Source organism: Plodia interpunctella, chromosome 8 (assembly GCF_027563975.2).
Source record: "Plodia interpunctella isolate USDA-ARS_2022_Savannah chromosome 8, ilPloInte3.2, whole genome shotgun sequence".
In the NCBI taxonomy this organism is placed as follows: domain Eukaryota; kingdom Metazoa; phylum Arthropoda; class Insecta; order Lepidoptera; family Pyralidae; genus Plodia; species Plodia interpunctella.
Genome location: NC_071301.1, coordinates 1,811,335 through 1,834,693, shown reverse-complemented (window position 1 = coordinate 1,834,693; position 23,359 = coordinate 1,811,335). Strand labels below are relative to the sequence as shown.

Here is a 23,359-nt window from a genome sequence, read left to right as displayed (position 1 = left end):
AAATGTCCATGGTCCTTTGAATTTCAATATATAAATAACATGCATTTAGTAAGTACTTACTTACCTACTAATTCCATGATAAATAAAATATGAATTGTCTGTGTCAGACATAGAGCATACTTGGTAATTTTTATGGATTTCAAAATAGACATTGACGTCTGTTACTTTGCTTGCTGTTGTTTGTTTATTTGAATTTGATTTGAATTGAAGATCAAATTATTTAATGAAATAAAGCAGCAATCTATCTTATTTATTTACAACGTGAATAATATGCGAAGGACATACAGATCAAAAAAAGACGCCAGCGGCGCTCTAGATCACAAAGATGTATTACTTACCATGGATGAGAAAAGTTCGGCTTTTGATGCTTTTTACATTCAAAATATAAAGCAAACTAAAAGAGAAATGTCTTCGGTGAACTTTTTAGCTGCCCCTCCAAGTAAAGTGCGTAAAAGAAAATATGTTAAACGTATAATGAAAGATCCAGAGCCACAGAGAGAGTCTTTGTTAGATTCGGTATATCTCACGCCAAACAAATCTCTACGTGTCAACAAACCTTTGGATCCTTTTGACCAGCTATTGAATTCTCCTTCGACTCATCAGAATGATTCGCTGAAAGTCAATAAAGGCGGCTTATTTGGATATCAGAAGTATGTATAAAGTCACTTCTATGAAAACAAATTTATTTTTAGATTCTGTTATCATACCTATAAATTATGAAAAAAGAAATAAATGTATGTATATTATGTATGCGAAGATGCTACCTACTTCCTTTTAAATTAAAAATAAATTGTCTGGAATCCAAAATTTTATTTTATAGCATCTTTCATCCACATTGCAGTCTGTTTATGTTGGAAGAAAACATTTTTGGTTGCTTTTAAACAATTTTATACAATTTACAGTACAGCAAAGACATACCGTAAAAATAAGGTCACCAAATGTAAGAAGTATAACTATTCCAGCAGTGATACTACAGGTATGTTTAAAATTATTTTATTTATATATTTCTATTTTATATTAAAAAATATCAGTCTTTGCTTTTTTTCGCTGCATTAATTTTTGAACATTATGAAAATTCCAGAAATATATTTTTTATGTTATAATGACCAATGACCCTTATGATGAATATAGGGTTCAGTAAGCATAAAAATGTTGACAAAAATTAAGACAAAAGCATTCATAGCATAACATTTTATTACAGATTCTGACAAAGAAAATTCTGATAACACGGGAACACCGGACACATCTAACATAAAGAAACATGAATTATTAATAGAGAGGCATACTAAAAAATCTCATGCAATTTTAGATAAATCCATCAAAGATTTGGTACAAAATTTTTCTACGTTAAAAAAGGCCAGTCCAAAAACGCCAGGGAAATTATCTAGATCCTTCAAACTTGTCAAGAACAGATTAACTACTAATATTCAGTCGCCAATATTAAAAAACTCCCCATTGTGCAGTACACCTTTTAAAGAAAAATATAGAGGAAAATCAATTTATAATTTTTCACCAATCAGTAAGGTTCTAAGTGAGAGTCTAGATATGAATACCTCTCAAAATAGCAATGATAGTATTATATTGGTTTCAAAGAAAAAACTTAATGTATCAAATAAAAAAGAAATGGCTATTTCATCAGAAATTTATAAATCACCTGTATTTAAAACACCAGACAATTATAAAGCACATACTACTTCCACCAATGAAAATTTCAAAGAAGATTTGACTGTTAAAGGTAATTCATTATGTGAAGTATCTGAAATGTCTTTGAAATCTAAGAGTGGAACAACAGTTACTGATGATAAAGTACCAACACTTCAGGAACATAATAACAAAACAACACAAGAGGAATCTGATGACAAAGTCTTATCAAGTGTTGAAATTAGTTTACAAACTACTGAGCTTGAACCATTCATAGGATTTACTAATAATGAATCTGTTTTTAAGTGTGATATTAAATTACACTCAACTTCAGGAAATAATTGTAGTGATAGTGTAATACTTCACAGAGTTTTAAATGAAGAACCTATGACAATAAAAGATAAAGATATAGTTTATGTTTCCAGAAGTTTTGTAGAAATATTGGACAAAGATAAAACAGATTTATCTCATCACACCAATTATTCAGTAGAGAACAGTGTAATGTTGTTTTCTAATGATAATCCCTTAGCAATAGATATTAAAGAAGAAAATGGTTCTGGTAATTCACATGAAGAAGACAACTTTGATAATAGTGTGATGTTGCCTAAACCATTGGAAGAAACTAATCTAGAAATAAATAGACCTAATGATCAATTTAATATTAGTCAAAGTTCTACTAATAAGTCGTCAGATAGTTATGTTGAATCCGAAACATCACAATCACAAAATAATACTGTAGATCAACATATTTCAAAAGATATTATTGTGGCAAATGATACATGTTTAGATGAAGATCAATCAATAGTTGAAGATTCTGATAATCAATCCTTATATGATACTTGTGATAGTGGAGACACATCTCAAGATAATGGAGACAAATCTGAAGATGATTATGAAACCCATTGTAGTAAATTGCCTATAGTTGAATTAGAGAGACTTAATGATTCTGTATTTCAGAAATATTACAAAAATGTGTCAGAGTGTGACGAAAATAGTCAAAGTAGTCAAGACAGCGAGAATTATGAGAGTATTGGTAATATTTCTGGTGTCTCAGATAACTCAAATGAAAGTTATAGTTCTGAAATCGGGAAACAAAATAGCACTTCAGATGTTTCTAAAGAACTATCTGATGACACTGATTCTAATAGTAACACAGATGAAGATAGATGCATAAGCTTTGTTACAACTAGGAGAAGGAATGAAGTGACAAATAATTCGATGATACTAGCTTTTAATGATTCTTATGGAAGTGTTAGTAGTGTAGAATGTGATAAGACTGTACTTAGCATTAATAGAAATAGTCATGGGAAGTCTGATATTAATGACATTGAGACTACCTTAGTTCATAAAGCAGATAGTCCGAAGATTGGAAACATTTCAGTTGATGTAGCAAAACCTAATACAGCTAGATTATCAAATGTTGTTACAAGGAAAAGTGCAAGAAGAAAGGAGTCATTATTAAAAGATGAAGCTAAGGATGAATATGTAGATTCTAAACCATCAATAATTTTGCAACCAGGCAAAAAATGGGAGAGATCTTTGAGTATCTATAGAAGGATAACTATGATGAATGATCATTTTGATCATTCTGTGTTGGAAGATGAGCCGATGGAGCGCAAAGGAAGAAAGTATAGACAGAGTGTCATTAATACAATGGAAATGCAAGACAAAAGTAAGTAATTATATTTATGGTTTTCTGTGTACCTATTTAGGTACATAAAGCAAATTGTCTATTTTTGGTGTATTGAAAAAATCTTCTCAAATTTCTTGAGTTTTAATTTCTTATTATTTTTATTTACATTTAACCTCTTTACTGTTATGTTGATACATTTTTTCATTGTGACCTAACACCTGTCACATCCATCCAAAGTTTCAGTGTAATGTCAGGTATGTATTTTGTGATAAAATATTTAAATTACATATAAAAGCTGTTATTTATTGTTTTTTCCATCACAGGTATACTACACAATGAATCACTTAATAGTCGAAGGAGCACCTTTGTGTCCAAGCCTTGCAGGTCTACGATTAAGATTGTGAAAGTGAGTCAAATATATTTCTTTACTTTTATTGTAGTTTTATGAATATAAGTTTTAAGTATTATACAAAAATATATTGTTTTTACAGGAACCCAATAATTCCAGAATAAGCTCATGTGCCACGGCTGTATTCGATGATTTTAAAGGTATACACTTATAACGGTTCTTATTTATTATTATTAGTTATTTACTATTAGCTCGAAAAACATGCATGTTAAAAAAGTTGTGTGAGCTTACTATTAGATTGTAATAATTTTAGTAGAAATAGTACTTCCAATAATGGCAACACTCGATATGTATCTTCTAAGATTTTTTATCTGTGTCGTTCTGCGCATTTCGTGGATTTCACGGAAGAAGACGCTACTGTTTGGTCTTGTCCATAATTTTTATTTTATTTTTATTTAACAATCACGTGTAAAAATACTATTTGTAGTGTTAAATAACTATTATTATTTTATAATAATAGTAGTGAGAACTTTACATTTGAGTAAAACTTAGTGTTTTTTACGTTTATTAGACTGCCATTTGTTATTCCTAACGGGATAATAGCTTGGTTCTGCGCCTTTGTTCGTTAAAAAGTGTCCAAAGCCAAGTGCATGCATCTTTCCCTGCAATACACAGGTTAGTCTCACGGTAATTGCAAAGAAACAGTTTGCGTCTCGTGTGATTTTTAAGTGGCGTCTACGTAACATAGTTACGCATAGCGAAAGTCGACAACTCATTACTTCCTTGTGTGTTGTGTGTCATTATACAATTTGGGAGCTAAACGGAGTATTGTTTCCAGGATTTCTGAACGAAGATTGTGATGATACGATTGTCGAATTATCCAAATTATCAATCGCCGACTCGGAACACGAGGTCACACTATTAGAGAATTTTCATGACAGTGCGGGTCGAGTCGCCACAGCAAGAGATTACGTCTTGCGACGCTGTAATCAAACAGAGGTCCTACTGTTTGATGAATGCTATCCAGATACGTAAGTAGCTATTTCAGTTATGATAAATGAAGTAACTATGCTGTGGTACTTTGACCTTGTGAATAATATGGCAGCAAGTACATGATGTGGGTCATGCAAATGGTGGCGTTGTTATTAAACATCTTGGTGTGACAGTGAATATGTCTGCGGCTTAGAATTTTTAATACAACTGCCTCATGGTTATTTTATGTATTAATTGAAGGTAGTTTGGTTTTTTCTGATCAAAGTAGGTAGATCTTCCAGCAGGAAGATCTGTACTAAGCATATACCAATGTAACATTTTCCACAAAATTACAAAAAAATGTTTTTATGAGTACATATGTACCTATAAACTTTGAAATATTTTTTTTTCTAAAATACAAAGTATTTTGTCTCATGTTGTGGAAAATGTGTAATGTGGGTAGGTATATGAAGACCAATCCTTATTTTTGTGCAAATAAAATACATAGCTACCAAAATTATTATGTAATTGTTTTGTTAAATTAACCAGTTTTTGATATAAAATAGCTAAATATTGCAGCTAAAGTTATTTCAAAGAACAATATCATACATTTTATGAGTCATGCACCTCATCTGACTAAATTGCAAAAAAGAAAAAACATTAGTCATTTATTTTAAATGCAAAGTAATTCTAAAACAATATTTTTTGTCACCTTGTTTTTGCGACATACTAATTTTATGTATGTCACTGACATTTAAATACTACTTGCAAAAAAGCCTATAAGCAACTTGTTGCTATGCCAATACTAATATCCGATGCAGACTACACACTATTACTGAACTCCTACAACACAGATGCACAAACATTGCATGTGTAGTTGGTATGAGAACTTTTATTTACCTTAATGAAAAAGGAGTAAATTGCAATATGATATTATAGATTACTTTAATCCTTAAATCCCTACGGACATGAAGCCCATAGGCGCAACGAGTCATCAATACAAAGTCCATATCTCTGGCTTGCCAATTTTAGTTTATGCCTTTTACTGGTATCGTAAGGGATCTCCCCTTACGATATTTCTGATTTTTTTCTAGAATTTAAACTGGGCATAACTAAATCTATATAAGATTTTGAAACAAATCCAAAAGAAATGTGAAATATTTGTCTAGAAAGCTCATTTGAGCTTTCTAGACAAAACCATCGGTTTTGGCAATATTTTTCCTGAATCTTGACATCTGATTCCAACTTTAAAGGCATACTCTATAATGTTTTGTATAATTTTAAAACATGCAGGTGCTTTTATAACAATTTAATTGACAATGGAATTTAAGACCAAAATATTATTCTGATGTTTTTAAATCAATTAATTTACCTTACACATCCCACTGTTATGCATGTGTAGATTGTGTGAATTACTTATTATACAACTGTTGCCTGGGGGCTTCGCTCCCGTGGGAATTTTGAGATAAAATATAGCCTATAGCAATCTTGGATAATGTTCCTTTCTAATGGTGAAATAATTTTTGAAATCGGTTCAGTAGTTTCGGTGATTACACGCCTCAAACATACAAACTCACAAACGCTTACCTCTTTATAATAATAGTATAGATAAGGAGGGCTCAGCTCATACGTACCTTGGGGACGCTATTTGGCGGTCGTCAAATGCAGTGCGGCATTCCAGAAACAAACAAGTTGCCAGTGTTGACCTTCACGGCCACTTGATTAGATAGTATATCATATCAATACATACCTACTAGTTGCAATGCGACATCTCGCGTTTCATCTGAGTGCGCTCACGACCTTAGTCTCGGCTGTGATGCTATGAAGCCTGGGTTAAGAAATAAACTTTGGAAATTTGGCTATTTTTTACTACTGTCTAACTGATGATTACGGGGATATTGGCTTATTCGACATACATTGCTGGTTTTTCATTGCGGTAAATGAAAGCTCTCATACAAACTATGCAATGTTAATATAATCGCGTCGGACCTGTCTGATTTCAACGTTACGTACGTAGTTGACATTATGTGTTGTGGATTGTACTGTATACCACATCCATGGGAGGATATGGAGTATCTACTCTAGGCGGGAACCACACGCCGTAAACATTACCAACATAAAATGTTCAAAATTCCAATGATATCGTGCACTATTTCATTCATATCAGCTGTTAGCGTGAAGCGTGAGTCATCATGTGATTGGATTTGTGAACCACAAAGCCATGCAATTGGCTGTGTGACTAATAATTTAATGGCCAAATATTTGCCCAGATGTTTGAGATTTTAGTTTAAACTCTTTCTTGCGACATGCGAAGCAAAGTGTAAGTGAATAGGTGCAATGACATTGAGTGCAATATACTTAAGTTCGTGTACAATGTGTAGAAAGTATGAATACATACAATCGTCTAAATTTTACTAATATTTTGTATGTGTATTATGTTGTAGACTGTTACTTTATATTCTAGAGCATAAAACCTAATTTTTTGATGGCTTTTATTAATTTAAAATTTTTTAGCTTTTAAATTTTACCAAGCATGAAAAGTGAGTAAAATTACATTGTCACTTCTAATGCTCACAAAGTTTCTTAAGCTCGGATAGTTACGTATTTTAATTATCTATTTTAAAATGCTTCGATTTACTATAATCTACCAATTCCCGCTCGATTCCAGAATTTTTTCATCTCATTATTATTTTCAAAAATAAGTTGAAAAGCGTGTGTGACATGTATAACAAATCCATTTATAATTTACTATTTTGTAACAAATTGTCTTCTGGCAGGGTGCTAAAGAACTGCCACAAGATCGGCGAGGGCGTGTACGGGGAGGTGTTCCTCTGGCGCGCGAGGGATGGCCGAGCTCGTGTTATGAAGATTGTGCCCATCGCCGGCGCCACCAAGGTCAATGGGGAGAGCCAGAAGGACTTCCACGAGATTATCTCTGAGATTGTGATTGCTATGTAAGTAGATCTATTTATTTTTGACTACCTACCTCTGCAGCGTAATCGGTAGCCTAGTCATCATGTCGCAATGTTACACTGGAGGTCCCGGGTTCGACGACCTCTGTAATGAAAATGGAAAATGTTTTTTTTTTTAGATTTATTTATTGTATCCTTTTCCTTACATTATTATTATAAAACAAAGTACCTACCTACTTTGACGCGTAAAACTACTGCACGAGTTTTTGGCAACTATATTTTGCACTCTCATCACTGCTTTTCTAATTAAGTCTAGCATTATTTATTTCGAATTACATGATACGTTTCATTTGTTTGATAATACATAAGTCGGGATATTCCGTTAGATATGCAATTTAGATAAAGACCTCCAGACATCTGCGTTGTGCATTACATCATTAATGATGATTGTTTATTTGAACTATTCGATCTCTCTGCATTGTTGGTAGAATTTCACACATGCTTTTGTATAAAAAAGCTATCTTTTTATCTGTCTGTCATGAGTAATGTTCCCTCCTGATTCGTCCACCCACTGGACTTTCTGCTTGTGCAGATTCACTACGCATTCTCAACCCTAGGCTGACGGCAACTGTCGGTGAAATGTAAACGTTGGAGAGGGAGTGGCCGTATTGTGTGCTATTATTCTGTTAGTTAAGTCCCATTTCACGAATACGGAAACGACAGGAACCATTTTAGATATCAAAAATTAGTTGGCATTGAATTTCCTTCCTGGCTTTTAATCTTACTAGTTTAAATTGAAGTTATCACGTGTGTATGGTACGAGTTGGACTATTGCCAGTCTCGGTCATATATCTCTGGGAAGATAATAATTTCGATAAATTATTTGCAAACTTATATTTTATATTTTTATCTTAATATTTTAACTTAATCTTACTAATATTACAAATGCGAAAGTTTGTAAGGACCTGTGTATGTTTGTTACTCTTTCACGCAATATCTACTGGACGGATTGTTATGGAATTTGGTACACGGGTAGTATATAGCCTGGAATAACACATCGGGTTATTTTTATCACGAAATTCCCACGGGAGCGAAGCCCCGGCTAGTTAGCAGCTAGTTAACTATACATCTATCCAAGATTCATCAATATCCTGCCCAGCGGTTTTGCTGTGAAATAGCTTTCACAGCGAAACTGACGGACAGACATACTTTCGCATTCGTCATTTAGCGTGAATTTAAGAAAAATAATACGTGTCAATGCCAGTTAACTGTCATTAAATAGTAATAAGTGCGAATTTATAATGACTTTGCATGTATCTCATGAGTAAACAACTGAAGACATCTGAGGCAATAGTAAAACTTTTTGAGTCATATCTAAAGGATATGAGTGTTATCACGAACGTCTGCGTCCGATAATATTGTTTGCAAATGCTTAATATGAAAACACAATAAAATATGCGCGAAAATCCGGCTTTTCATTGTCCAATTATTATGATAATAATGGTAGCGGATTGAGTAACCGTAGGATTATCCTGTAAAGATAGATGCAAATTTGATATATTTATACTAACGGCTCGTCCCGGCTTCGCTCGTATAAAAACATATTAAATTACCTAACCCTTCCTCAAGAATCACACTGTCTATTGGTGAAAATCGAAAATCCGTTCGCGAACAGACAGACACCACAGAGAATGTCGATGGAATACAGCTCTGTAGTTATATTTTATCCACATATAGACATATAAGTAAATTGTATACTTTTCCCTTAAGCATTACATATTTTAATCTCAAACATTTTTGAAGAATCCCCTTATCTATATAGGGCAAGTATTGCCGCTAATAATAACAACGATAAATAAAAATCAATAATGTTTAGTTCTCCTGGCAACTGTAATAATCGTAACAGGAAACGTGGCACTGTTTAACAAAATATAACAACAATGGTCTAAAATGCTCGATATAAGTTTTATATTATAACATTTCCAAATCATGTTATTTATTCATTGAGGATATATGAAGAAGTTTCGTGTCTGTCTGTAGTTTTATACCTGTCTATTGAATTAAAAAATTATAAATGCGAAAGTTTTGTGAGGATGTGTGTATCTATGTATGTATGTATGTATGTATGTATGTATGTATGTATGTATGTTTGTTTGTTTGTTTGTTACTCTTTCACTGGACTGATTGTTATGAAATTTGGTACACGCGTAGTATATAATATGGAATAACACATAGGGTACTTTTTATCTCGAAATTCCCACGGGAGCGAAGCCCCGGGGCGCAGCTAGTATTATATGTATTTTGTACAGTAAACTAAAACCAACATTCGCTACTGTTAAGGTTTCTATGGTATTTAGACCTCATAAAAAAAGTCTCCATGTCGGATCCGGACGGATTTATGTGCTGTTGTCGCCATTAGTTAGTGTGTTTCCTGTGGAAGATTTAGGTGTATAATACCCAAGCGAAGCCGAGACGTGATGCTAGTACTTAAATAAGATAACACACTTAAATAATTCGTTTTTCCTACAGGGAACTGAGCGCCCTACGCGCTCCCATAGCAGAAATAGAACGCCATTTTGATGAGGGGAAGGAAATAGATGCACTGGACTTGCATTCTGTGGAGAATGCTACTGATGTTTTTAACGAGGTTAGTAAACTAATATATACTATATCACGAAATGTTAAAGGCAAAACTTAAGTCTAGGTGACCATAAGCAAGCCACACCTAGGTGTAACGTACAGACTTCTGCATCTAGCCGCACGCCGGGGCTTAGCCGTAACATATACATCCTGCTAGAAGCTATGCCAAACTATATAAACAAACATACAAATACTGCTAAACATATCACTTCCTTTTGGTGTCAGTTTGACTATAACTTGATAGTTCAACAGATCGTGTTTTCTTACGGATAAATTAGCCGAAGTGTTTGATTTATAATTTTTCCTTTGTTCTCAGTATTCTATCTATTCCCTAGCTATTTAAAATTGCCCTACCTTTTAGGAATTACTTGAATATGTTGTACTATCAAGGTCGGTACAAAACAAATGCGTCCATGTGCTTTTATCGTATTGTATGGATTAATATTGAGGCGTGTGACGTTGCATATGTATGCACTTATATGAACAATCAACGGTACTTGTTCTCGTAAACTTACGTATAAGTCATGTGTGCGTACTGTTCTGAGCTGAAAACAAAAAAATCAGACATATTGAAACGTCTACAATTAAAAGTAAGCCTTATATCTTAAATAAAAAGTCCCCTTTTAAAAGTAATATTTTATAAATACAAAAAATATATAGGTACCTGCCCCAAGGAATTTTGAATAGGGTTTCCTACCTGCTCCTTTTGCAATGCTTGGGCTTTGCATCTGGCCTTAGAAATATTCAATAGACATTGCTATTTCAACCATGCGTTCTTTTTGTTTTTTACAAAAAAAGGCAAAAACTGTGCTTTGTGCATAATTGATTTTACGTAACGCTAAGGTGTGTCACAAATTCGTCTATATATATATGGGCTTTATTGTTATTTACTTTTCTAGTTTGTACAATTTTGTATTAGTTCAAACTCGGAGGAAAATCCGTCTCTGATCCTACTAGGATCAGAGACGGATTTTCCTCCGAGTCATGATATGTGCGTACGCGATCTTTATACCGCAGTAATAGGGTGTAGTTTTCAATGAATTCGTGAAGGTTTATGCTCCGTTGTCTGTTTATCATTTTCCCATCGTCCTTCGAACTCCCAAACAGCATTCGAGATATCGTAACGAGTTTTTATTATGAATCATTGTATTCATTAAGATAGGTCGCCTTTGTACCTAACACATGATTGATAAGCTAACTGGGGCGCCTATCGGACGTTATCTTGACACAGCTGCTGCGTCTGAACAGTTGCCAATTGTACAAATTGACAGTTTTCAATTTAATTGAATACAGTAATGATAAGGGTGCCTTATATGTGTATAATATTGAATACTTATTTAGTATGTTGTTATAACTAACAACATACTAAATACATATTATAACTAATAACATAAGATAACCTCTAAACAGATGAATGATAAAAATACAACTGGCCTAAAAAAATTATCGGTGAACAATAGTTTGAATTGATTAAAAAGAAAATAGAGAGCTTAAAAACTAGCAAGCATAGCACAATAAAACTAGCTGAAAACAAAAGAATAATATTGGCCAATAAGAACACGAATCGTTTTAATTAAAAAAGAAAGATATCGTCTTACAAGCTGACAAGCATTTAAAGCACAATATCGATCAACTAACATCAAGACCTGGCTCGCTCGTTCAATTAAGGTTGGGTCCTAGAATTTGCTGCATAGCCACTGGTTGTAGATTTTCGTAACGTGAAATCACATACCGCATAATCGTGTCTCATCGTTTTTTAAATAGTATTTCTTATAGCTATAAGAAATACAATTAAAAAAATATATAAATATTGAAATGTTCAATATTCAATATTAGTATTGAAAAACCATTGTGACGATTTCGGCTTAATGTTAGCAGAATCTGCACCTCGTCATCGCCTGATCAAGCATAAGGTTGACCTTTGTACTGGCTTTATTATTAGCAAAAAGTTGACTTTGTAAGTTTTATGGTCTATATGTTTGATGATATAGGCTGATATTTCTGAATGGTAGATGATTATGATAGATCGCAAATAGATATATAAACTTTTGATTTCATGTCCATTTGTTTATAAACGAAAAACCCCAGCCAGAATGAATAAAATTTGATGCTGACGTAATTCACATTGCTTGTAAATATTTAAAATAAAAACAAAATGTTGTACAGTCAACAGCACATCAAGTTACCCTGCATGAACATCTATGGCGCGGTAAGGTAATAGCGGCGAGATTGCAATGAATTTGGGTAGGTGAATGTGCTGTTGACTGTACCATCTCGCTGAATTGTTTTTGTTTTCACAACATTTATTATGCAATCGGTTAAATTAGTCTCAAATCTGCGTCATTTGCATCAACCATGGTTGCTTATCGAGTGGGTAACAAGGTCAATCGACCTTATACAGTGCCCCCTGGCGTCAGTTTAAATTCAGCTTCCTACTTTAAGAATTTATCGATAAATACCTATATATTTATATGTCCCACTCTCCTTCCCACTCTCTTTTCAGCCCGCGTCCTTTTTTCAACTATATTAATAACTTTATTTAAAAAAAATATTGAAATAGTCTTTATTTGCAATTGTCATATAAAACTGTATCATATGATAACTATTAACCTAGTTACTGTGATAATAAAAATTAAAAGTTTATAATATCGTCATGCAATATACAAAATGGCGGTGATGTAGGTATAGACAATCAATTCACGTTTGCAGTTTTATTGCAATGTAAATCCACCAAGATATTATCAAAGCGGTGAAAGTAATGTTTGAATAAGACTCGAGTCTGAAAGCTACACTGGTTTTTTTCTTGTGGTACCTTTTTTAATTGTTAGCGGCTTATTTCTATGATATGACTTGACCTGAGGACTAACATATTCATAAATGAGTTCCTTCTATAAGGTACCTTTTCTCGTGGATCGTATATGTCTCATCATTATTAATCCTCACTCAAAAAAGTGTATTAGTTACTTGGTCATTTAATGTAAATATTAGCTCGTTTCATCTAAATGTTGAACTTGTGAAGTTATCACTGATTTTAAATTACAAGCAACCAAAAAATCCAACTAAACGCACTTTCCGAACAGTTGCTCAAAATATCCCATGCGAAGCCGTGCCGGGTCGATAGTCGTTAATATTATAAAAAGAGGTCGGCGTTGCGGGTCTAGTTTGAATAAATATGAAAGCAACCAAATACATATCCAAATTTCGCATTTAAGTAGAAGTTGAAATTCTGTACACATCTTGTTTTGAAATGTAATTTTGTTTTCATATATTCAGTTATTTGTTTACAACATTAAGTGTTTTTATAAAAATATAATTAATAATTATAATATTTGATTCTCATCAAGTCATCATAAAACAATTATCATAATAACGAACGTGCCCACAGTCCCACACGTGCCAATCGCAGTATCGATAAGATTGTAAGTAGGAAGTATGGAAGGTCTCTTGTGTGAGACTTGCGCAATGCCACATCTTAAAAGGGCGTTCCCGACTCACTAGCGCCACAGTCTCGTTTTTATCAATTTCTTTTAATTAATAACGGAAAAAATTGTACATATTATGCTACAGTGTTATAATCCTCCATTATACAAAATGTACCTAGTCACATTTTACGACAAGTAGTTTATTGGCCAACGTTTTTTAAGGGGGGATGTTACGCAAAGTTCAGCAGATGGCAGCACCAACACAATCACCCGATGCCATGGTGCATATCATTTTGGTGTTGCATGGTAGATATCATTTGCTTTGGAAGAATCTGTCAAAATGCGTTATTTTTCCCATGTAATCGTTTTCCCGGTTTCTTTCTCACCCTTTAAGCGTGGAGCCCCAGGTACCTTTCTAAGAATCCAGTAACAGGTTGTGATTTACCTTAAATGTACGCGGAAAGAAATATTATTGTTGACAGAGGTCAGGCAAAGCTGAGAAAACTGTTTTTTCTCTGGTTTTTTATTGAACGAAAACCTGATTACGTACTCACGTTGAATGACGACCAGATACATCAATTAAACTTGGATTAATTAGAAAAATGTTACATGTAAGATATTCACATCAACATTTAATGTATGATATTATTAAAACAAAACATATTTTTATATTTGAAAATGTTCTGAATGGATCTAAATATTCGTTGAGCCGTAAATATAAAAGCGTCGAAAAGAAAACATCTTAATGCTATTAATTTAAAAGTAGTTAGTTCTGCAATATGCAAAGTATGGAGTTAGTGATAGTCATGGGCCGAAAGCGTAACAATCACCGCACACTTTCACTTTGTGAACACTTTGAAATTGCACAGTTCGCGTCACTTCTATCGTTCACTTCTTCGTTCACATGGTGTGTAAACTAGCCATGCAATTTGCCTGCCAAATATGTGTAGTTGGTATATAAATTCCAATGTACTTGTGTATGTTTGTTTGGGTAGAATCTTGCAACTGAATAAAAGTAAATCGCAATAAATAACGCTACTTTTAACGTTAATTGGTAATGGTATTGTAACGTTTTGAATTGTAGTATCGATACCCGTCTTACCGTTACCAGTTTTAACTTTAGGGAAATAACGTTGGTTAACGATACTTTTAGTGTGAATTTGGTAACGTTAACAAGCCCTGGTTTGATCTCAATCTAGCCTGGTTGAAAGTAAGGACGACGTCTAAAGGGTTTCACTCAATTTTTAAAAATGCTAAATAAATTTTAGTGAATTTCGTTACACAACTGTGTAAAAAATGACGCATGTAGTGTCCACAATCAGACAAATGTTTTATCGAACATTTGGATATAAATGCAGTGTCTGTTTTATTACAAGGAGATAAATTTTCCGCAAAACATGTTATCACCATTTGATTTTTTAAGAAATTACCAATATAATTTATTTTTTATTTTATTTGTTAAGTTTGTCAACAATTGTTACAACAATACCTTTATACATTTCTACATTCACTAATCTAAAGCTAATTGCACAATCTCTTACAGACAAACATCACTTGCATTGCACTACATGTAAAATATTAGCTAAATAAGCATAGAATATGCGATTGTAACTAAGTATCACTACATAGTATACAAACAGTCGCTTTCTCTGTCCCTATATTCCTATGTATGCTTAAATCTTTAAAACTACGCAACGAATTTTGATGCGGGTTTTATTTATATTTAGTTTGATTCCTGAGGAAGGTTTAGGTGTATAATTTATTAAGGTTTTACCTGAGCGAAGCAGGGACGGGCCGCTAGTAACGCTATAAAACTTATATTTATAGACAAAGACAAAGATTATTTAGTTGCAAAAACATGAGTTTACAGTTTTATACAATGTGGTGTTAAAAGAAAAACTTAATCCTACATGTTTCACCGTCCACGGGTATGCAAATTTAAATGGAGAGCATGCTATCATCCCACAAAACAAAATCGAATAAATAAATGTAACTAAATTAACTTTTTTTTTTATCTAAATTTATCATTAAAAAATCATTCAAATTATAATAATATCAATCAGCAAGGACCTGAGGTGCTTTTTAAATAAATTTAAATTCTGTTCTTTAACTTGTTGTGGAATTTTGTTATAAATTTTAGGTGCCATACATACAATATCTTTACTGAGTAATGCCGTTGTAGAAGGGTGTAAACGTAGTCAAACATTATAAGTTATAAAACTTTTGTTCATATGTCTAAACATTTGTACCCCATTTGTACCCAGGTACTCGCAGTGAAGTGCGTATACGGCAGCTACCCGTCTCGCTTGCTCGACCTGTGGGAGTTGTATGACGAGTGTAAAGGCTCAGAGAACGACAACCCAGCCATCTTGCCGCTGGAGCAGCAGTACATTGTGCTGGAACTCGCCAACGCCGGCCAGGACCTCGAGAGCTACCAGTTCAACAGTGCCGAGCAGGCGCACCAGCTGTTCTTGCAGGTTTGTTACTTGATATACATGCTAGTAGTTTGTAGCTTTGAGAAATTTTATTAGATCATTTGTCGTGAAAAATGCTTGTGGAAAGTATCTGTGTAAATGCTTTGACTTTGACGAACAATTAAAACTAGTCATTATATAAGCCAATTTAAGATGGAACGAAATTGGGTGTAAGATGGATTTTTTGTGAAGATATGCAAATTAAATCATGAAGTCTTGAACGAATGAAGTCAATCAGTTTTTAGACCGACCACGTTGTTGTTGTCAGTTCTTGTGGATTTCCTTCGTGGCGTGGATTTTTTTGCGAGTTCAGGTAAGATATACATATTGTCACGCCTGTTTCTGTAGAGGATTTCTGCTTTTAGAGATCCAGTATTGAAATATTAAGGGAATATTAAGAAGCACATAGAAGGAATTTGATTATATCAATTGTAATATAATAATGATATTAATAATATATAGGCACAAATCACACAGATTGAGCTAGCCCCAAAGTAAGTTCGAGACTTGTGTTATGGGATACTAACTCAACGATACCATATACGTATATAGATGAACATCCATGACCCAGGTCAATCTGAAAAAGATCATTTTCCACGTTGACCTGACCGGGGATCGAACCCGGGACCTCCAGTGTAGCAGTCCGGCATGGTGGTGACACCATTAGGCCACGGAGGTCGTCAATCATGTGACGAAGATAATTTGATCAATGTACGCTGGCATAAACGCATACTGGTTGACTGCATACCGCGACGTTGTTTCCATGTTGAAAAACGCCGTGTAAATCTGATATATTCTGGCAATGTTTGATGAAATTAACAGGTTCCGAATACCACGACACGACGAATGTTGCGAAATCGATTTGTAATTTACGATAACTGATTATCAAGTGAATCGAGTGGCGTTCGCTGAATGACGTTGGCTTATTGTCGAGTTGCCTGACTTAAAGCGCGTTACGTGCTCATGTTATGTTTACGATGGCCATTGATCGTTATTCGCAAGTGGCCTGATTCTCGATTCGGTGGATTGTTTATAAAATTAAGAAATGATACAATATCGCTGCTTAAATATTAAGCGAAATGTATAATTTGATTTATAAGTTATATCGAATAGGTACTATGCGGTTATACCAAATAAAATTTTGACATTTACAAGACTGAGATAAAAATGTAAAAAATAGTTACCATTTTAAACTCAAGTGTTTTAAGAGGAATGTCAATGCAATGGATAAAGCAATGTATGTAAAGATAATACAAAGTTTTTATTATTACGTGAAAGTTATGCAACCCTTGTTGACCAGAGAAATTAAATTCTGATGCTTTACATGTAAATGTTTAATCTAATACGCGTTTTAGTTGCTATACATGGAAAACTAGTAAATAATTCCTCTGGTCAGTCCACATTATAATTTTATTTTTTACGTTTTAATATTGTTTTGTGGGTTTTTTTAACACTGGCTTTGTTTTGAAGGATACGCACTAATCAAACAAAAAACAAACGTATGTTCATATAAGTGCGAAATCTTTGGTCTAATTCAGATGTACACGTCATTGACAGTTTTTATCTTAAAATGAAATTTTATGACCAGTACTAAAGATAATAATGCAGATAATTTTCAGAAGATCATTCAAAAACTTGGAATTTTAAAAAAAGATTAATCTGAATGTGACCATAACTTTTTTTATTTTTCAGTGGCACAGCATGAACAGTTTCTTCGGACGGTAAGCGAATCTCTAGTACAAGTCCCATACATCTTGACTAGATTTTCACTTATCCTTCGCGGAAACTACGCCCGCTTTCGATGTTACCGACCTTATTGTTATTGTTTTTTTTTTCTATTTTTGTGAGCATGACGTGTTTTTTTTAAAGCCAAAGGAGTTCACTCACATTGTTTTTAATGTCAAACACAATTGGCGTAGATTTTGTATATTTGTGTAGATTTGTGTTAGGCGGTCGACAGCAATGTCGTCGTCCAAATGAAAGTAGATATTTACCTATATGAATTTGAAAGAATTTTACAATGGTATATTGCGAACTTGTACGAGTATCTTCAGAAACCATTTACTAATTACGGTGACAGTGACACTATACTTTTTTTATTTTATTACTTGACAAATAAAAGACTTGAAAGGGACATGGATTGGTTTTAGCTTAGTTTATATGTCATCTATCTAGTATGAATCATGATGACGTCATATCATCACTTAATAAACAATATATTCGAAGGCTGACGTCTATTCAATGATGTAAAACTAGTCTGTCTTGACGCAAAATGTTTTTCTCAATAGAACTAACATCACAGATTCGGGAAGTAATTACGCATTACAAATTAATGGGTCTGTGTGTTATAATAATAATCAGCTGTCCTGTATCGGTGGCTCCGCACGCGGCAAAAAGTACCATCACCGTTCCCACTATCTCCACAATTCTCAGTTTTGACGTGAAAGAAGGATAAATACACTATCACATTTATAATATTGCTAGCTGTTGTTGCCAGCGGCTTCACCTGGGGCAATGTATAATAACAGCAACATAGCCTGTGTCACTCTTTCTCTCTCTTCAAATCTCCATCCATCCAGCTCCACATCAAACACAACATTGATCTTGATTATAGCATGGATAGTATTATAGAAAGTGAATTTTTTTAAGGGTATAATTTTTTAAGGGTAACGATATCACGGAACTCTCAATAGGTGCTGTGGTCCAACTATTTTAAAAGTTGGACGGCCCCTAATAAATGCCCTCGGTCCAACTAGTTGGACGGAGCAGTTGGACCACTACCCCGGACTGACATATTGCGTCAAGACCTTTGAACAGCGTGTTAATCAGTTGAGATAATGTATACTAAACCTCCAGACACGCAAAACATGCGCAGTTGACAATTTTGCTATAACATTGACGCGTGGTGTCAACGACCTTTATATTTCTAGGCGCCTTTTTCTACTCTGATCGATAATGTCTGTTATCTGAATAATTAACGCCTCGTCAAATTATTGGTTTTTTTACCTAGGTCATTGTCATATGTTTATTTTATTGAGTGGCGCAAGTGTGTCCACTAATGTCGACTTTGGACACTGTACAAACGCAATTTAATAATTGTGACCTGTAGTTTTGCTTCTATGGCAATTTCTAAATTTTGGATAGCTTCAAGAATCATGCAATACAAAGCGGTGGTGGTCTAGTGGTTAAGTTGCCGGTGATCGAAAGGTGCCAGGTTCGGATCCTACTTGTGCCGCATGAGTTTGTATTCTCTATACCAGTTTGACCTATGTATATGAGCTTGCATTCTCTATACCAGTCTGACGCTTGTATAAAAGTTTCCATAGACCAACAAGTGGTGAAGGAAAACGTGAGGAAACCTGCAAACTGTTAGACAAGTTACTGGTGTGTATGTGTCACTAGATGGCGGTATTTACTATGCCTTTAGGTGACTTGAACAAAGTCCAGTGTTAGTACACACCAGATAACCATATGTTTGTTATGTTTATTTTTGGGAAATGTTTAACAACGCTTGTTGTAATGCTCCATTTTATGACAATATTATTTCTACATCTAAACTAAAATTATTGTTATCTTTTCCCCGAACGACTGCCAGATTACCTACTGCGCATGATTTATTGTTTTCTATAATGCAATTTATATGACGATCAGTAAAAATGTTTTTGCAATTTATAAAAACTTCAATATTACTTTTAATTTCATTGAAAACACACACTATATACACATGCAGTTTGGTTTTTGAGTATGGAGTATTTTCTACATTTTATTATTTAATCAAGACTTGATATTGATTTTGTCTCGCACAGAATGTTTCGTATTTCGGATGTCGATATATGTATAAATATACTATTTCAGGTATTAAATTTAACCATTTTAAACACTATTTATGTACTAAAATCCTGAATCGCGGTTACGCCCAGGTTTAACTGGCTAGACATTAGGTGCAACCGGCCTAAATTTGTTATTCCGAGGTGCGCTGACATTGACGACATACATGCTGCGTCTAAGTTTTTGCCGGTTAAATCTACGCGTAACCACACTCGCGAGTTTAGCCGTAACATAAATTGAAAAGAAGACACTTGTGGAGTTGAATAAAGATATTTTTATTGTGTTGATACTATGTACATTTATATATTATGTATTGTTATGTTACAGGTTGCTTTCGCGCTCGCAGTTGGAGAGGAGAGTTTCCAGTTTGAGCACCGTGACTTGCATTGGGGCAACGTGTTGATTGCACCTACAGATCAAAAGGTAATAACTTTATGATAGGTAGTAAATATATGAGAATGAGGTCCTTGATACTATCTTTGTTGTAATCATTGTTTTATACTCTGCAAGGTGAGAATGGTTTGGTTTGTTGTTTCAACTACTTTAATTAGCCGGGTGTAATTATATATATTTTATTATATTTTTTAAGTCTACTATGGATTATAAGTAACATAATGAATGATACTGTTAAAAAGTATGTTTTACAAGTTGGACATGGATAACTGGATATAGCAGATTTAAACTTATATGTCAAGATTTTTATGTATGATGTTAGAATGATAGAAGGTGGTGAAACAGGATTTTCATATTTCAAATGTGACCTGCTACGAGAAATGTCCATATTTATTTATGTGCGCGCATAAACACATCCTAAGCGATTTCCTGGCACCAAATTTGTTAAAAAAATGATATTTCATCCCAAGTAATCACTACCTCTTCATGCTCTATATATTCAAACAATCTTCTCAAAATTTTCCTAAGCGATTTCCTGGCGCCAAATTTGTTAAAAAAATGATATTTCATCCCAAGTAATCACTACCTCTTCACGTTCTATATATTCAAACAATCTTCTCAAAATTTTGCATACATATAGTTTGAAGTATGAAGAAGGACATAGGAGGATACCTTTCATTCCGGAGAAATCCCCTTCAAAATATACGCGGGCGAAGCCGCCGGCCAACAGAGGGTTAGTGCGGTTCATTTCACTTCTCACCATCGAATCGATTCAAAGTGAGACACAGCAAACCAATGACATTGGCGTGTGGTTGTCGTTGCGTCACAATGGCGTAATGTGATTGGTTCGTTAACCCGCACTTCGGCCACAGCTGGTTAATAATATTCCCGATGACAGTTCGCGACATTCGTCCTCCGCGGACGGGCGCACCGGGTCCCGCGCTGCGGCGTGGCGGCCACCATCATCGACTACTCGCTGTCGCGGCTGTCGCTGGCGCTGGCGGCGCTCTACAACGACCTGGCCGCCGACGACGGGCTCTTCGACGCCAGGGGCGACTACCAGTTCGAGGTCTACCGCCGCATGAGGGACAAGTTGGGGTGAGTCTTGTGTCGTCATGTGATCTGCAGGCGTATCGACCACCACAAAGATTTAAGGCAGCTTTTGTCACCGCTTAAGTCTTAGGATGAAACATAAGTGGCGAGAGGCGTTGGCGCAATATATAAAATGAATATGTAGTACGTATAAATACATATAAACTGGCTATAATAGGACCACCCCATTAATCCCGTGGAGGTCATACAAGGTGACTAAGGTTTAAGGTAACCCTAAGCCTTGGCAGGTAATAGGTAATAAAAGCAGTCCCAGGGAAGGTTGAAATCAGGAAGGCAGCCAGCCGGAAGGAAAAATTGCAGCCGAATATTTACAATTTTAAGTTAATTTTTAACCTGATCTCGAGCTTTGCCGCTTCGCAGCCCTCCGATCATCATAATTGGGATATATCAGAGTGACAATTGACATTGATTGTTGTCTAGAATGATATACAGCCAATAGTCTAAGCACATTTCTAGAAACTTCAAACCTTTTATCACTCTAATTAATCTCTAGAAAACTCTATATACTAAATTATATATTTTTTGTTACAGAAATGATTGGAAGAATTTTGAGCCGTACACAAACATACTTTGGCTACATTACACTGTTGATAAAATGATAACGGCCCTCCGCTACAAACGGACCAATACAAAGATTCACAAACACTATATTGCAAAGCTGAAGGGTATCAAGAATCGAATCCTGGACTACGGCAGTGCGGTCCAGTTCGTGCTTACTGACAACGAAATATAAACGATGATATAAGACATAAAAATTAACATTATCATATTTAAATTACAATATTTTTTCACTAGTAAATATTTTTCAAAATGGATATTAGCGCTGTTTGCTGTTGTTATAAAAATTCTGACATAGATTGCATAAATTATTATGTAGATAGTGTTCGCTTTGGTAAATTTGTTGAATTTATAGACGCTAAAAGGATATACTGCAGTGTTGTCGCATTGAAACCGCAAAAGGGTGCCTTCTTAGCTAAGGTAGTGCCTTTGTTCACATTACAAATAAAGTCATATATCAAGTTCAACCTTGTTGTTTTAACTTTTTCCCTAAAGATGGTTCACATCATCATGTTACAAATTAAGGTAACGCTTGTTATCTTATATAACTAACAATATGTTGTTAAAACAAATGTCTGTGGATAAGCCGTATATATTAATTTAGCATGGAATTAGTAGGTACTCCGAACTTACTAACTCCATGTAATTTAGTCTGATGTACAGCTGGCAGCACACATGGATTTAATAAGTACTTCGTACACGGGTACCTACGAATTCCATGCAGTTTTATGAAAGAAAGAAAGAAAACATTTATTTGCCAAAAACATGAGTACAAATAGGCAAATTGATGTCAAAATGAATTAGACCTACACATTTTACCGAGTATAGGTATGCAAATATAAATAAATAAAGAGGAGCATGCTATCCACTACAAATCCAAAACAAAAAAGAATTATAATGTATACTAGCCCTAAATTCTATCCGAGTCTTATCATTAAAGAAATCATTGATCATCAAAATGTCACAAAAGTAGGGGGGCACACTACGCGCCTGAAAACGTTGGCTCAAAATAAATTAGAGCGTAGTAGAAAAAGAAAAATATTTACAACGACGATTATGGCCGTACTTTTTCCTCGATCTATTTATATCTTTGTGTTTGTACATTTTCACCCCTATACCCCTAATGGGACTCCCCTATTTAGAAGAAGAAAAGATTTCTCCACATATACCAAAAAAAATTGTTGTGATGGGGTCACAGAGATATGAGAACATTACATTGATTGTTCTTCTCTGTGGGTGGGGTTGATAACTTCTATCCCTAAAAAAAACTACAAACACTGGCCGCCATGGATCGCGAGAAAGGGCCGCGCGCGGGCTATCCCCACAATAAAGGGAAAGAAGCTCAGAACATTAACTAGAAGGAAGTCTCTGATATTTTTTATTTTCTACTATTTCTGCCATGGATTCTACTATAAAAGATAAAA

General features: G+C 34.4%; 1 protein-coding gene across 1 annotated transcript; it reads left to right on the top strand.

Moving 5' to 3' along the window:
* The first annotated feature begins 180 nt into the window (after positions 1-180).
* Positions 181-22,402, top strand: LOC128671838 (uncharacterized). Its single transcript, XM_053748630.1, has 12 exons — positions 181-650; positions 903-976; positions 1,202-3,313; positions 3,598-3,680; positions 3,766-3,823; positions 4,462-4,654; positions 7,373-7,549; positions 10,037-10,154; positions 15,834-16,046; positions 20,199-20,294; positions 21,163-21,362; positions 21,909-22,402. The coding sequence occupies exons 1-12, from the start codon at positions 271-273 to the stop codon at positions 22,108-22,110; spliced, it is 3,906 nt and encodes a 1,301-aa protein (XP_053604605.1). The 5' UTR covers positions 181-270; the 3' UTR covers positions 22,111-22,402.
* Positions 22,403-23,359: the final 957 nt, after the last annotated feature.

Bases quoted from the DNA above. Each gene is read 5' to 3' on its own strand.
- LOC128671838 (XM_053748630.1), top strand. From the start codon at position 271: ATGCGAAGGACATACAGATCAAAAAAAGACGCCAGCGGCGCTCTAGAT. The intron at 4,655-7,372 runs GTAAGTAGCTAT...GTCTTCTGGCAG, and splicing joins GATGAATGCTATCCAGATAC to GGTGCTAAAGAACTGCCACA. The intron at 21,363-21,908 runs GTGAGTCTTGTG...TTTTTGTTACAG, and splicing joins CGCATGAGGGACAAGTTGGG to AAATGATTGGAAGAATTTTG.